The sequence below is a fragment of the Periophthalmus magnuspinnatus genome, chromosome 8 (genome assembly GCF_009829125.3).
Source record: "Periophthalmus magnuspinnatus isolate fPerMag1 chromosome 8, fPerMag1.2.pri, whole genome shotgun sequence".
Lineage (NCBI taxonomy): Eukaryota > Metazoa > Chordata > Actinopteri > Gobiiformes > Gobiidae > Periophthalmus > Periophthalmus magnuspinnatus.
The window spans coordinates 9,439,572-9,456,744 of NC_047133.1; the positions used below are offsets into that span (position 1 = coordinate 9,439,572).

The window sequence follows — 17,173 nt, forward strand, 5'->3', positions numbered from 1 at the left end:
AGTACGTGTATTTACAGTAGTCACCCACATCTCTTTTATTTACTTTTTACGCTGATTTTGCCCATCTATAGATGTTTGGGACGTGTTTTAACCTTTCAATTTGCGTTCAAATTGAATGGGCCCATCCATAGATCCTACTCCTAGTTTCCATGGAGATATCGTTTTACTTTTAAGGCTTTCCCTGTATGATAGATGATGGTCCACTGGAAAAAACAAATTGTCAGTGTGTAGTTAATCATAAGGAGCGATGTAGGTGGCCTGTTCTCACTGATTCCAAGAAACCTGAAATATTACACTTTTAAGACATTTTGAAGAAATTGACTGAAAAAGTCCTGGTTTATATCAAAAAAGTATTACAAAAATGTGTGTAGGATTAGTGGGATTATTGTGGATTGGCTTAAAAGGCTTTGTTTGCCTTCCATAGAGACCATAGATGTAGGAGTGAGTGAGTGAAAAATGCACCAAAAATCGACTTTTCAGAGCTTTTAACCATGCTATAGTTGTTTTCCCTTCTCATTTACTCACCCAAAGTTGTGTTTGGAGTGTTACGTGCATGTCTGAGCAGTCTTTAATTACGTATCTTCAAAAAGACGCCCACTGTGACATACTTACTTCGTTCTCTGATTTTCTTTTCTTAATCCGTGATATGTGTAGGATTTGGCTTTCTCTTATTAAGTCGTTTTAGATGAATATTGCAATTTAAAATGGCATAATAATTATAACTTAATGATCCACACATGTCATAGATTAGAACTATACATCAGACACAAGCACAATATGATTTCTTTAAGCAAATTTGAGTAGTTTTCAGGTGGTTTTCTACTGGGATGATGTCACACTTAAGCAAGAGACAGATTTTCCCATTGATAACATTGTACTTCAAAGTATCTAATATCCATGAAATATCCAAAAGGTAAATTCGCAAATGTTGAACCTGATCATTTCTAACTCACTGAACTCAAATATTCATTTTAGCTTATCCCTTCTGTATTAAATATGATTGTCTTATAGAATGTGGTGATGTCAAATAGTCAGTATTATTTTATCTAAAGACTTCAAATTACTACAAAACCAATATGTGTAAACATAACTCCTCCTGTGAAGTGATCAGTGTGAGCCTGAAGCCCCCTCAGCCTGACTTCAAAGCACTGCAGCTCCATGTGTTGTGCCTTTTTAAACAGGTCATTACAGACTGTTTATTCATGAGCCCATCTGCCCCCTCCCTTTAAAACCACCCCGACCCATCTGCCCCCCTCCTTTTAAGACCACCCCGACCCATCTGCCCCCTCCCTTTAAAACCACCCGGACCCATCTGCCCCCTCCCTTTAAGACCACCCCGACCCATCTGCCCCCCTCCCTTCAAAACCACCCCAACCCATCTGCCCCACAGTTGCCAGGTCCGTGTCTTTACAGCAATTTCGGGCTCTTCTTTTGGGAAGGTCGCAGCTTCAGAGGCCAGAGCTGGACTTTTCCCTTCACAGTAATGCTAACAACTAGCATACTAAAAGTGGACTTCCTGATTATTGGACAGTATAAAGCTGTATGTATGGATGCTCATAGTACATACCAGAATTATAATTTATCTGTACTGGGACAAGACACATTTTGCTGAAATACATGAAAAAGGGCGCAAAGCCATAATAGACCCATTAATTACAGTAATATAACCTGTTAACGTAAATATGTTAGTTATGTTAAATATGTAATTCAAATTTGGGCATATCACGAGCGGTGACCATAGAATGTGTGTATATATATAAATGGACATAGCTAACCTGTTAAGCTGCCGCGTTTCAAATAAGAAGTGAACATGGGCGCATTTCTGACTGCATCAACTTTGGCTCCGATTCACTTTACATTAAAAAACTGTCGCCCCTCTCTCCGTAACTGCTGCTGTCACACTTGTCATTTTGGTCTTAAAATGTTCGTATTAACCTGCTCTACATTATCCTGGCACTTTTATTTCGCTATTGTGTCCGTAACTTAAGATATGAACATTAATAACAAATGACAAATCAGGTGCCTTCTTTCTCTGAGGTCTCTCCCGCTAGCGTTAGCAACAGGTTTGATTGACAGCATTGCTAAGTGCCCACTCCCTGCTAAACCAGCGGTGCAGACAGGAAGAGGCTTTACCCTAAAAAGTCTCGCTCCGGATTGGCCATTTGGTTGCTATGGTACTCTCGGTCAGAATTCCAAATATGGGACTCGGCTCCAAATTTGCTCCTATAACTGCTAACCTTGATGAGCTTCATTTGGCTGGATCTGAACGCTATGAGAGACGTCAAACACCCTTAGTCCACTTCTTTATAAAGTCTATGCCGGTTACACATAATATTTAACTATTTGGTTCTTTAGGCTTATTTTTATTACCGTCAGATTGCTTGTTTTGGCCCTTTTTTCCCCCCAAAGGCTTGATTTCTCGTTACTCTCTGAAAACCTGGCAACCCTGATCTGCCCCCTCCCTTTAAGACCAACCCGACCCATCTGCCCCTTCCCTTTAAGACCTGCCCTACATCTGTGCACCTGCGGAGAAGATCACAGGACCCTGAACTGTCACTTAGCTTCAGATCTAAGTCCTTCCCGGATGTCTCCTGATGTTAAATATGGATTATACTTGTTTGAAGATAGAAAAAGAGATGTTAGGTGTGCTTGATTTAGTTATAAAGTTAAACATACACTATGTAACTTTTCTTGTGGAGGATATGCTACTTGCTCATCTCAGATATTTCTTTGCTTACAATATTCCAAAGATATTTCATTTATCTGTTTTTATCTGTTTCGTGTATTCAGTTGCAGACATGGCTAAACACTTTGAAGTCACAATATGGAGCTTTTAATGCCAGAAAATAGATTCAAATTAAAATGTGTGTTTGTTTTTTTCATTATGGATGTTTACAGGGGAAAATGAAACTCCTTCATTTCACTGGGGGGACAAAAAAATCTGATTGGACGATCACGTTTGACTCTCGAGGCACGATAGAGGGCGTGGGGACCAGACTGATATCAATCTGTATAAAAAATGCCAGGCAATTCTCCAAATAAATCTTTATAATCCTAATAAAATAACTACTAAAAATGTGGTCGCCTAAAACACAATTTACCTATTAACCGACCAAAACGAAAAACCACAGCTACACATCGTCTTTTCATAAACACAACCCAAAAAAAAGAAGCTCAGATGAGATTTCGTAGATTGGATTCCTGATGAAACCGTCTTTGCCGTGAGCCGGACACTTGTTTTTTGTCTGTACTGATTCAATCAAACCTCCCTCGCTTTGATACTGTACACGGCTGGACTATATTACCCACAAGTCTTTGCTCTCACGCTGAATGGAAGGTCATCTGTACAGAACAAAGAAATCCTCATCTCCATTTGGTTTCATCAGATCAAACACACGTCTTTCTCTTCCTTCTTTCCTTTTTTCTGTATCTTCTTTCATCCCTCTATCTCTCCATAGCTCACCTGTTAATGGGATTAGCACAGATTAATGGCTTTTCACACTCGGCGGCCATCTTTTTTTTCACCTCAGCCAGAAAGGTGACAAAAAAACTCCATGGGTCCATTATTAAACTGTTTACTCAGAGACGGGCTAACCACTCTGCCACAGTAACACAGGGAGAACATGCACACTCCATACAGAGACATCGGGAGTCTAACCCGCAGCGTTCTTAGTGAGACGAGGAGATTGACAGTAACGCAGGGAGGACCAGAACATCAGAATTGTCTCCTGAATTGGAAGCATCGTGTTGAGGGCTGGGGCTGAATACTGAGCAGAGACATGCATCTGTTTAAAATTCACCTCCATTTCGTCCTATATACTGTATTCTCTCCATATTTTCTCATTCTGTTCTCAGATACTGGGAATTGCACTCGTTCTCATAGGTTTTAATTGCTTGGTGATTTAATTAAGAGACAAGCAGCCAGCACAGTTTATAACATGCATTTGATTAATAGATTTTTAAAGAATGTTCAGTACTGTATGTATGATTTGAAATGTCTTAAACTTCACCTATCTATGTTTAGAGTTGTGTTTTGTTTCATTCACACGTTTAACACACAAATCCTGCATATTCTTCTCTTAAACAGAAAACACTCTGTTCCACCTCGTGATGTCATCATGTGGTATTACAGGGAATGCTCCACTGTGCTTTTAAACTCAATACACCTTCACTAGAATGAATTGGATCATTTCACCCCTGGAATTTCCAAACTCTACTGATCAAAAGGTAAAAGGAGCTGTTAACTTTAAAACTACCACTTCATGACATCACAAGGTGGAACAGAGGATCTTGAGCTTTGGAGATGTAGGCAGGATGCCTCAAACATGTGTGAATACAACAAAACACAACTCCAGGTATGTTTTTGATGTGGTAGCAACATTATAACACGGCTAATTGCTCACAAGAGTCAAATTTGCGCCATATAGGACCTTTAAGGACATGATTTGTGATGTTTAAATCAAAAATAGCTTTTACTGATAACAATCGTAAGGCTCATTTATCCTCAATTATTAAAAAATATATCATACATTTTATTAGGTGCCTTGTTTCTCAAGACAATTATCATCCGCGAGCAGAATGAGCCTCACATCAAAATCAAAATAGATTTTATTGTTATTGTGAACAAAATTTCACAACTTGCGTCAGTGTTATGGTGCAACATTGAACAGAGAATAAAAATGTAAATGATCATTCAATAAGGTAGAAGATAAGGGCAGGGATTAAAATAAGGTAAAATTAGACTTTGATATACAAAGACAAAATATACAGTGGGGCAGAAATTGAGTTGGACGACCTAGGGATTACACAGACATTGCACTGTTTGCTTATCTGTAACTAGATGCATTTTTATTCAGAAATTAGAATATCAGACTTCATTTGGGATTACTTCCAATAACTGTGTTTATACTAGTTTATAAATGCAAAAACAACATTTTATCATATCACATTGTTTTATTATTTGTTTGTAATAATCTCAACCAACTTTTTACAGCTGCCTCGGTTGTGCTGTAAATCCAATGTAGTTCTCATTGTGGTCTGGAAATATATGGTCCATACTGCACAAACCTGTCCAAACATTCCTCAGTAATGCAGAGTTTAGGTGTGGCACTGTGGTAAAGATAAAGAGCAGGTGCAGAGCTTCCAGGAGGGGCCTCACTGAGCACACACAGTTCTCCATCCAGCTGCAGCTCCGGTTCAGTGTGTCATGAGCCTGGAGCATCCTGATCTCTGACCACATCCTCCCCGGGCACGTCAGCGCCTGGACGGGCCCCAGAGGGCATAGTCCTCACCAGATGATTCTCCCACATTCACGATCTTTATAATACAATAAAAGTGGAAATGATAGCATTACAAATGTCAATTTGCACAAGTACAAAGCCAAGCTAAGCAAAGCTATTACTATAGACAATATAGCTGCTAGCATGAGGAAACAATGTCTAAGTTTACTTTCTGGTTCAAATCATAATGTTTGATCTGCAAATGTCACTTTAGATAAATTATCAACATTGCATACAGCGTTAGCTCACAATGTTTTGGTCTACAGTAAATACTTTTATTGAAAGATTAGAAAAGCGTAGTAGTGAATGTTATCCAGCCGTACATCTGAAAACTCCACTGTAATCACGGTGTGCAATGGGCCATGTGCACGTAGATGGAGGTGTGTCGTCAGTCCAGTTCCACAAATGTTCTCTCTTTGTTTTCCCGGACTTACAGACATTCACTTTAACTGACACATGTGACCAGGTGTGTTTGTGATCACATTTCTCTTGTGCTGTAAACATAGACTAAAATCAGACCTAATTATTGTGTTATCTAATTACTCTAGTTATTTCATTTTTGCTGACCTTGTAAAGTATTCACAGAGTAATCAGATCAGTAATCTTTAGTATTGCTTTAATCTAATGCTGTGTGTTGTATCTGCAGACACATGCTGAATGTGACATGGGAACACAACGACTTCTCCTTTAACTCCAACGGTTACCTGGTGAACCCCGCCATGATTGTCATCACGCTGGACCGCGAGCGCCAGTGGGATAAGGTAAAGACAGCACTAGAACCATGAACAGACCACTAAACATGTTCTGCAGGTTTGGTACAACATACCAGCAGTAATAGTGTAGTGTCAGTCTGGTTTTTAGGTCAATAATATTTAATACAGATGGATGATTTGGTTGATGATTTGTATTGTTTTTGTAAAATAGCGAGACTCTAGTCACTAATACAAGTGATCAAGTTCATAGAAAAGAAAAATTAAATTCTGTTAACTGGAATACATTGGATTAACAAAACAGCCACTCCATAAGAGAATGTACCAACACGACCATGAGAGCAGCTCAGGACCCCAGTCTGTTGTACATCTCCATCTCAAAGCCACTAACCACTCCTTTGAAGATAGTGAGGTACAAATCTTAGCCAAAGAAAAGAAATGCTTTGAGAGGGGAGTTAAAGAGGACATTTTTGTTAGAAAAGTCTATCCTTCTTTGAACAAAAATAGGGACCTTAGACGTCATCTATCCCCTATTTATAACTCCACCCTCAGGCCTAAATCAAAACAACAAAAACAAATGTGCTAGCCAGTATGTTAATAGGCGTGAGAGCACCCATTAGGGGCTTGAACTATTATGCAAAATATGACTCAGGCACAGTTCTCACTGTAGTTCAATAGACCTAGCTAAAAACAAAACAAAACTGTAAACCAATAGGTGTGTTTCAGTGTAGACAGATCCTCCCTTCAAATAGATATAAGGCAGTGTCCATCAGCAATTTGACCAGAACTGAAGAAGTGGCTTGGATGAGCAGAGAAATGTGTTCACTTTAAAACTTTTGTCCAGTTGACAGAATTGAATTTTTTTATGGATCACACCTGGATGACTGAGGGATTACACGGGGCTCATAGGAATTTACAATGTACAATGCAGTCATAATGAAAAAAGTTCCCCGATCAGAGAGTGTGACAAAATCACATTCAAAAATCTGTGAACCACTGCAATGGAATGGGAGCATTTGTGACATTTGGTGGGACGAGGGGGGACAAACTCGAGAGGTTTAAGTCTTTGTATTCAAGATGCACAGTGTAAGCTTTTAGTTTGAGAGTATAACTGTCTTTCCTCCTGAGAGATGTTGTTTTGCCTGGAATGTTCCACAAAATGGCATAAAACGGAGCAGCCTAGGGAGACAAGCAGGCGACTCCACACAAAAAAAAAAGGTTTTGGCAATAAAACACCTGGTGAATAAATGAAGTTTGTACAGTACTATGGGACATTCCAGGCAACACAAGACAAGAATGGTTAACGTTCATAGTGCAAGTCCAAGTTTACTGACTAAATAAGCAATAGGCCATTTTTTTAACTCTGCACTTGAGATCACAATCAGGTTTACATCTAGGAAACAAAATACTTTAACTTTCTATACAATTTAAGAAGGGACACTCTCTTAATTGCTGGAACAAGAACCTACCTTTTGTTAAGTTGTTCTGGACGACCAAAACAGGGACAGTCGGTGGTCACGCTAGTATTATTATCAAACAAGAACACAGCATCATGTTTTAGGAAAGTACAATACTTTTCTCCTTGTGTTTAAGAACATTGAACTCTTGTGATGAACTTAGAGTGAGCCTATAATTGAGGAGAGCTGTTACAAAAGTCTAACGTCATTTTGAAGTAACCACACTCTGTACCCAATAACTTTTGTGCACAGTAACGCCCAGCAACCTGACTATTAGCGTCACTACTTCCTGTCCAATTGTAACTCTAAGAGGTTTTTGCAGAGAATGAATAAATATTTAAAGATAAGGCAGTGGACAGGGAGTAGATGTCTCTGAATGTTAAAACTTACACAAATAAAAGTAAGTACTTCACCAGAGGACAGTGTGTTTAGAAAGAAAGATGTTTGCGTCTCAATGCTAATGCTAATTCTAATTTTGAGGCATAATAAATATTAGAACACCACAAACTGAGGTATTCTACATATACAAATAATTGGGTAGATGTTATTTTAATTAATTTGAATTTTAAATAGGTTGTTTACTTATGTTATGCAGTTTTGATAAAAGTGACAGTTAGCTTTGTGACACAGTGAGCTAGCTAACGTGCTGCAGTGTACGAAGCCTATTTTGTTCCCATGTATTTGAGCCAAATTTGTCTTGCCCCAGTATGGATATATTGTATAAGCAGCTCTTGAGGTCAAAATAAGTCTGCTATATACTGTCTACATCTAATTTTAAAGCGTTTTACTGCCCAATAATTAGAGAGTGCACTGTTAGCATACTAGTTGTTGTTGTGAAAAGCATTTGGAAACTCACCGTTGTGAAAAGCTAGGATGCTTGGAATGCATAAGGTAAATGAGGAATAACTTTGAACCACTGCAAACTGTCTAAAATGAACTAGTTTGGGTTTTAGGTATAGCGCCTTAAGCACCATTTTGATTACTCTCCCTCCTGTGCATGTTTGAAGGGGACTGCAGTGGAGTTTGGGACATGTCCATCTGTCTCTTTGTCTGTTCTCTGTGTTGAACTCTGAAAACACAAAGGGTTTGGATCAGATCTGAACAGTGTCCTTCGTGGGACGTCTTTTGTGTCGGGGAAAAACTGGCACTGCAAAAGATCGATTTACATTCAGTCTACAAAGCGCCAATACACTCCCCCATTACAACAGAGCACTCTGGGCCAAACCCCAGCACCAAGAACAGGACAAATGTTTGGATAACCTGAGCTGCAAATCAATAGGACACTTTTACCATAGAGACGATTTTAATTTACTAATGTGAAGGTCTGTCGCTAGGTTATAGGCGACGTCACAACATCCTATAGGCCAATAATATTAAATACAGTTTGGTCAGACAACATAAATATTGTTAAAATGGCGATTTTAGTTGTTTTCCCGTAGACTGTATTTATAAATGGACGTAGCTAACCCACTAGCCGCCATGTTCCAAACAGGAAGTGATCATGGCGCGCTTTTGGCTCCATCGAATCAGAGCCTTGTCATTTTTGTATTAAAATCTTCGTCTTAACCCGCTCTACATTGTAAATTAAGATATGAACATCAAGAATAGACAAATCAGGGTTCATTTGACTGGACATACATACTCATTTTTAGGCAACAATAACGCTAACAATGACTTTCTTTTTTTTTAGACCTGAAACATGCACAATAGGTCAAATCCTCCAGCTAAAGTAGCCCTGAGCAAGACTAGCTCAAGATCTGAAGATGGGCCCCACTTTACTCTGTGATGGAAGGATGGGTCAAATGCAGTAGACAAATAGCTGATATATTAAGTTGATTTGCTTTAAATCTCCTGCATTGACCCATATTTTGTTTGGGCTGATTATCTGCTGGAAGTAAAGACATAAAGCTTTACTCTGGTTTTATCTCCATGATTTCAGATAGGCGTGATTGACAGGTGGATTAGCCAATCACGGATCTGTCTGAATTTGGCTATATTTCACTGTATTTACATGCAAGAACTCCTAGAGCACTACACAACCGACTTCAAATTTCTTTGCCCCAAATCACTCTTGTCCCAGGTCAAAGATCAAAGCTAGCACTATCACTAACACTGTTCAGTTGGTCAGTTACTGGTCTGTTTTGGAGACTGGCTCAAGTGAATCGGGACTACTCTCTTGTTTTGGCGTGGGTTACGGCGTACATATGCCCTCATGTTCAGAAAATAAACAACCAGAACAAATGTGGCTTGTTTCCTTACACTAGAATACTATGTTTTTTTATTATCTGCCGATCCCGCAAATCAACCGATATAAAAGCAGAAACTGAAAACTGCATTATTTCCTTTAAACAAAAAAAAAAAAAGACAAAACAGATTCAAATAAGTGACTGTTATTCATCCCTGCAAACAAGCTTTGTATAAATAGCTTTATAGAAATTCAAACATTATCAGACTCAGCGGTGTGAAGCACAAGTAGATATCCAGGCCCAAGCTGGATATCTGCAGAGGTGATATTTGGAAGCCGATATCTGATCCAACTAGTTTTTTTTCATGATCAGAGCTGATTATCGGTACATCCATAGTCATATTTTTATAGGCACACTTTTGGCAGGAATAGATAAGCAACATCTGATTTACACTGTTGTTTACAAGTTGTTTTCACCTTCACTTTGACATAGCTCACCAAAGTAATGAAACAATATGTCCTATTCCGCACAGACAGAGCTGCTGATCTAAAGCGTTTCTGACCGTGTGCAGGTGAATGCCTCTCCTAGCCTTCTCCTTGTGTAAATTGGACAGCGCTGTTACATCCAGGCACATATCGACTTCTCCAGATGCGTTATTGAGATCTTTCCGACTCGATTTATAACACCTTAAACATAGATAAATCGGTTTAAATCGGACTAGGCCAGTTATCCGGTTTTCCAGTCGTGTATGTAAACGTAGAGACGGAATAAACAAACCTGAGTGGGCCTCTTTGTGCGCCCCCTAGAGTACAGTAAAAGTAAATTACATCAAACATCGAGCATAGCAGTGTTGACACTTTGCATATGAGAGACCCAAACACACATGCTAATTCGCGGAGCAATTTGATTTAAGTGAACGATATTTAATTACCATGGCAATAACCCTGACGTCGCAGATCCCCATTGACCTCACGATATGTGAAACTGTCCCGGCTCGTATTCAATATATTGAGTTAAGCCTGAATCTGCATCTGAACAGGTCACGCTGCTCTCTCATCCAAGGGGTTCTTGAAGTGTGTCTTTGATTACTCCTTTATCCCTTTTGAGCATTTGTTTCTTCAATCTCTCAGACCGGATGAATGGGAGGCTGCGCTTTCACCAAAGTTATGTAAATCAGCGGCACGTGCATTTCCCCCGGTGATCTTGGAGCGATTTGTTTATTCTGGTCACGGAATTTGATCGTTATCTGATTTCTAGAGTTATGAGATTATTGAAATGTCGTATACACGGTTGTAATTGATGCGAGAGTCTGATTTCTTCCTAAGTGCTCATACCTGTGCAGGTTTTGGCAGGGAAAATTATGCAGAAATTTACAAATGAATGCAGAAAAGACAAAAATGAAAGAGAGATTGTTAAAGATTGAAAGAGTTATGTGAAAGGGCCCATATGACTTTGTTTTCTAAGCTATGCTATAATGTTGTTTCCTCATAAAATGAAGCTGTAGACAGACTAATAATAAAGATTTACTCAAACATGTGTGAATGAAACAAAATACAACTCCAGGTATGTTTTTGAGTGGGTAACAACATTATAACTTGACTTAAAGCTCACAAGAGTCATTTTTTTGTGTAATACAGGACTTTAAAGAAACTGTATGTAAGATTTTAAGTTTCGTAAACTTAACCCACCTGTGTCCCAAGTTACAAGTTATGTTCAAATCAAATTCAGCTTTTACTCATAATAATTGTAACGCTGATTTATTCTTGATTACAGAAATATTGGGCACGATGGACAAGTTGTTTATGTGTTAATTTGGTGTTTTGGTTCAATACAATTATCCAATCAGAAAGCAGAATGATCCTCACATGAGTGTCACGTTTGTGTTGCCAGTTTCAATGCTGAAATCCAGTTGTTTTAAACCTAAAAGGACTCTCTCTGATCTGAATGGTCTCTACCTAAACCCCAGCACCTGCAGCCAATCATGTATCAGTGCTAGTGCAGCCTCTTCAGCTCAGTGAGTGAATTCTGGAGGTTCTGAGCTTTCACATGAGGCCTGTCCATACACTGAGAATGAGACAAATGTGTATGTGTCTCTATCTGCAGGTTTAGGCTCTGAACTCCCAGGTTCAGTTGTGATTGTGGTAACTTTTTAAAGGTCCCATATCACGCTATTTTCTGATCTGTTATAATGTTGTTTCATCATCACAAACAAACCTGGAGCTGTGTTTTGTTTCATGCACAAGTTCAAAACACAAATTCTGCATGTTTAGGCTGAGCTCTTCTCTCAAACTGAAAACACTCTGTTCCACCTTGTGATGTCATCATGTGGTAATACAGGAAATGCTCCACTGTGTTTTTGAACTCCATACACCTTCACTAGAATCATTTGGATAAGTCCAGCCCTGGAATCTACAGAACAAAAGGTAAAAGGAGCTGTTAACTTGAAATCTATCACTACATGACATCACAAGGTTGAACACAGCATTTTGAGCTTTGGGGATATAGACGGACTAATAATAAAGGTTTGCTCCTTTTGATGCGGCCTAAAGCTCACAAGAGTCCATTTTGCATAATATAGGACCTTTAAAACGATAAGAGTACAGACTACACACAGTTCACAGTTAAAATTCTTTGTACTTTTTCATCCAAGTACAGTATAACAGTTATTGAAAGTATTCTAGTTATCTGATTCCGCGTGTAAATGTATCCACCGTCTGCTACAGGAGTTTATCGAGACATGAGATAATTCCCTTATCCTAAAAAAATGAATAATCTCATCTGTTTTCTATAGTCATAATCTCTACACAATGAAATACGCAGGCTGCAGATGAGCGGGAGCCTTTGCTTTGACCAGAGCTGTTATGTAAATGATCCGTACATGCTTTTACCCCTGTGATCCCGCTGCTGTTTGCTTATTCAGGCCACATTTCAGGCTGATGTGAGGTAAAGGAGATGCTCTGGTTTACAGCCAAGAGGAGCAGAGGCAGGAGTAAGATTTATGTGTCATTTATAGAAGAGTTACGCAGGTTTCTAACGTCCTGAGGCGGATATCTCACGGGGGTAGAGAGGAGAGGGGGATTTTTGTTATTCCACAGGTAGATAATTGTTATGACTAAATCCATAAAGAAACAAGCGCGATAAACAGTGAATTTGGAGGCGGAATATTTCAGGGATAAAGTAAACATTTGTATGACCGAATTTCATTGTGCTGCAGTCTGGGAAAATGAGCTGTTGGGATTTGAACATGGAATAGCAGTTTGGTTGTAAAATCCAATGCTTTGTGTTGATTCATTTCCATAAACAAAACAAAATGATGCACAAATCCTGGTGTATCCAACATATATTTTTGCAGACTTGGTAGATGTGGAAAAAGTAGTACTCAATTTGTAGTTTTCAATTGTGGAAGAATACTCACTGTGCTTAAAGAGTAAAAAGTAAAAGTATTTTGTGCAGGTTTTGAGATCAATTAAAGCAGGCCTCAATTTCACCGAGGGCTACATCAGCAAAATGGTTCATCTCAAATTTGCAAAGATATAAAAAAATATGTCTGTGTAACTGCGGAACTCCTGATACACTGATATTTTAAGACAGTCATACGTTTAAATTTACCTTGTCACGGGCCACATAAAATGACATGGCGGGCCGCATTTGGCCCCGGGGCCTTGAGTTTGACATGTGTATTAAAGCTTCAAATATAGTGATTTTGATAAAGATTTGTGCTGTTGTTGAAACAAAAACAACCGAGTCAATCGTTTTATTCTAGCTATTTTATTTGTTGTTATATTTTTGCTTGCTCAAATTTCATAATTGTTAAAAAAATAGATGCTTTTAAATGTCAAGTACAAGTAATAAGTACAAGTAATAAGTACAGATACCTGAAATTTGTACTTAAGTCTTGTACTTTCCTAAATTTACTTTGTTTACTTTGTACATTTATTCCACCACTGGTAGTTTTGTAACACAACACTATATTAAAAGTAAGATTCCCTGCTGTCTATACTGTCCATATGCTGTACCATGTAGCCGTAGTGCTGATTTATTCTGTACTCTATTTATTCTAGACTCTACTTTATTATTATAGTCTTTTTTTCTGTTTCTATATAGCTACTCTCCTGCTTTTCTTGAACTGTGCATTTCAATATCCTATCTTATATAAATAGAAGTAGAAGTGTGTTGCCATAAACCTCTTTAAAAAGTGATTTCTCTTTCAAAAGTGAGTCTTGTTCTTGGCTTGATTCCAGTTTAGATGTGATTTAGACTTGATTTGGCCCTGGCCCACTTCAGATTCAGTTGTGTGTTTAATCCAAAGACAAGACCCACTTTTGATGTGTTGTGTATACTTATGTAAATAGACTTTTACTTCGAGCGCTCTAACCCCTGTCCTCTGTCTCAGGTGGGCACGTACGAGATGGGCATCCTGCAGGTGCGGTACCCCGTGTGGCCGCGCTTTGGCTCGTACCTGCAGCCCGTGTCCGACTATAGACACCTGACTGTGGCTACGCTGGAGGAGAGGCCCTTTGTCATAGTGGAGGCTGTGGACCCGAGCACCGGGACCTGTGTGAGCAACACTGTCCCCTGCAGGCGGCAGTCCAACAAGACAGAGGCGTGAGTCTGTACATTACAATGCATTTAAAGGGGCACTATGTCACTTTTCACTGTGCTTTGCTTCATTCACGTTTGTTTCATTAAAGGGTTATAATGTTCTTTCCTCATAAAAAATACCTGGAATTTTCACACCTTTCACACGCAAACCCTGCATATTTAGGCTGAGTTTTTCACTCAAGCAGAAAACACTCTGTTCCACCTTGTGATGTCATGTGGTACTACAGGAAGTACTCCAATGTATTTTTAAACACCATACACCTTCACTAGAATCATTTGGATAGTTTCATCCCTGCCAGTCTCTACTGAGCAAAAGGTAAAAGGAGCTGTTAACTTGAAAAGTACCACTTCATGACATCACAAGGTGCAGAACATTTTGAGCTTTGGAGATGTAGACAAACTAATAATACGTATATGTTCGTGTGTAAATTAAACAAAACACAAAGCTCTGAAGAGTCAAATTTGTGTAATATAGGACCTTTAAATCATTATTCAGAGCTGCCTTCTCTGAGATGTAAAAAAATGTTCCATTTGCATTTTGCCCAGATTGTTGCGTCACAGGTAAAAATACGGATTCCTCCTACACAGTTTTAAGCCTATTAACCGTCACCAGACTCAGGTGTGTTGTTTCCTGAGTCATATTTTGTCCACACAGAATTAAATTTTTTATTCTGCAACAACACATACACATACAAAATTTGAAATTGTACAAATAAATACCCGGGCTTATATAGAAGTTCAAACCCAGCTATATCACAATCACACTATTCTCATTCCCAGCTTCCGTGTCTTTGTTGGGTTAAGACTCCTCTCTAATTGATCCCTCATGTAACCCGCGATGCCATTATCCCTGAGATTAAGCGGCTCTCCCCCTTCATTTTCCCCTCCGCTCCCCTTTACGCCTCCTCCGAGGTGAACCGCTCGTTACGGCCTCGACCCAATCACACAAACGAAGGGTCCATGCGGGCACGTATCAATTAGAACCAGCAATTAGACCGTACCATCCATCCTGCTCTTCGACACTGATATCAGAGGCCATTAGCGGACCTAGCATTAGCCATTACGCACAATGGGACTAGCCACATGAGAAGATGGGGGTATTAAGTGTCAGAGTCGCGTCGCGTTATCACAAAATGGATACACAGTTAGAGACAAAGGAATAACAATGTTCACAAGAAATAAAATGAACTCATGCTTATATCCAGAGACTGCACGTGGTCAATATATGTCCTGCTTCAGAAAAGGAGTTAATGATGGGACTTTCGGCTTTTTTATGGGATCCGAATCTTTTGGATCTGTTCATTCAAAAGACTGACTGTTTTACTATTTATTTATATGACAGAAGCCAATGTGAGACCTGATTTTATCTACAAACTAATGACAGAGAGAAACGACCAATAAATGTGTTAAAATGGTTCAAACTGAGAGTATGAATGTGTTTACCCTTTGGAATTATGCAGACGCTAAGTAAAATGTTGCACTACAATAGCACACATTGCACAACAATAATCAGGATCAAAATGCAAACAAATTAGAAAGAAAAAGATTTGACTCTTTTAAATAATGAGATCTGGAGCAAATCGTTCACTTGGATCATTCAAAAGAGCTGACTTGTTCACGAAAATCACATCAGTGTTCATGCAATAAAGTAAAATTTGTTTTGTCCCAGTACAGATATATTGTAAAAAAGCAATGTTTATGGTAAAAATGATCTGTCCATCCATGCATCTCTCCATCTTCTAAAGCCTTTTTATCATCCTTGAACCAGGAGATAATACTGGTGCGCTGTTAGCATGCTAGTTGTTGTTGTTGTTGGCATTACCGTGGTGGCAAAACTCCACTTTGGCCTCAAAAAGCCCTTATAAACTCATCACAGTGAGTAATTAGGATGCTCAAAATGTGTCTACCCCCAGTACAGACATATTGTATATATTAAGGTAAAAATCAGTCTGCTGCGTGTTGTCTGTTGTTGTGAAAGTGCTTATAACGGACGTGACTAAGCTTTTCAGGAAGCAGAATCCCCGTAAGGCCACGGGCCCAGATGGTGTCTGTCCTTCCACCCTTAGACACTGTGCTGAGGAACTGGCTCCTGTCTTCACGGACATTTTAAACACCTCCCTGGAGTCATGTCACATCCCAGCCTGCTTCAAGCTGTCCATCATCGTGCCCGTCCCCAAGAAGCCCGTCACTGGACTTAATGACTACAGACCTGTGGCACTGACGTCCGTAGTCATGAAGTCATTTGAGCGCCTGGTCCTGCACCACCTCAAGTCCTTCACCTCCCCCCTCCTGGACCCTCTGCAGTTTGCCTACAGAGCCAATCGTTCTGTAGACGACGCCATTAACCTGGCCCTTCACTTCATCCTCCAGAATCTGGACTCCCCGGGAACCTACGCCAGGACCCTGTTTGTGGACTTCAGCTCTGCGTTCAACACCATCCTCCCTGCTCTGCTCCAGGACAAGCTCGGTCAGCTCAATGTGCCTGACTCCACCTGCAGGTGGATCACTGACTTCCTGATGGACAGGAGGCAGCGTGTACGGCTTGGGAAGAATGTCTCAGACACTCGGACTATCGGCACAGGACCTCCACAGGGCTGTGTACTTTCTCCCCTGCTCTTCTCCCTGTACACCAACTGCTGCACCTCCAGCCACGACTCCGTCAAACTGGTTAAGATTGCGGATGACACCACCCTCATTGGACTCATCTCAGACGGTGATGAGTCTGCCTACAGGAGGGAGGTGGACCGGCTGGTGTCCTGGTGCAGCAGCAACAACCTGGAGCTTAACGCCCAGAAGACAGTGGAGATGATTGTGGACTTCAGGAAAGTCACAGCCCCCCTGCCTCCCCTCACCCTGACGGACTCCCCCATCACCACTGTGGACTCTTTCTGCTTCCTGGGCACCTGCATCACCCAGGATCTCAAGTGGGAGCCAACCAT

At 39.9% G+C, this 17,173-nt stretch overlaps 1 protein-coding gene across 1 annotated transcript in view; it reads left to right on the forward strand.

The window, feature by feature from the left end:
- The window catches only part of grin2ca (glutamate receptor, ionotropic, N-methyl D-aspartate 2Ca), a 125,970-nt gene that overhangs the window by 60,974 nt on the left and 47,823 nt on the right, over positions 1–17,173 (forward strand). The window contains exons 5-6 of the mRNA XM_033970925.2: positions 5,926–6,040; positions 14,026–14,237. Of these exons, the coding sequence (XP_033826816.1) occupies positions 5,926–6,040; positions 14,026–14,237 (327 nt within the window). The remainder of the gene's footprint in view (positions 1–5,925; positions 6,041–14,025; positions 14,238–17,173) is intronic.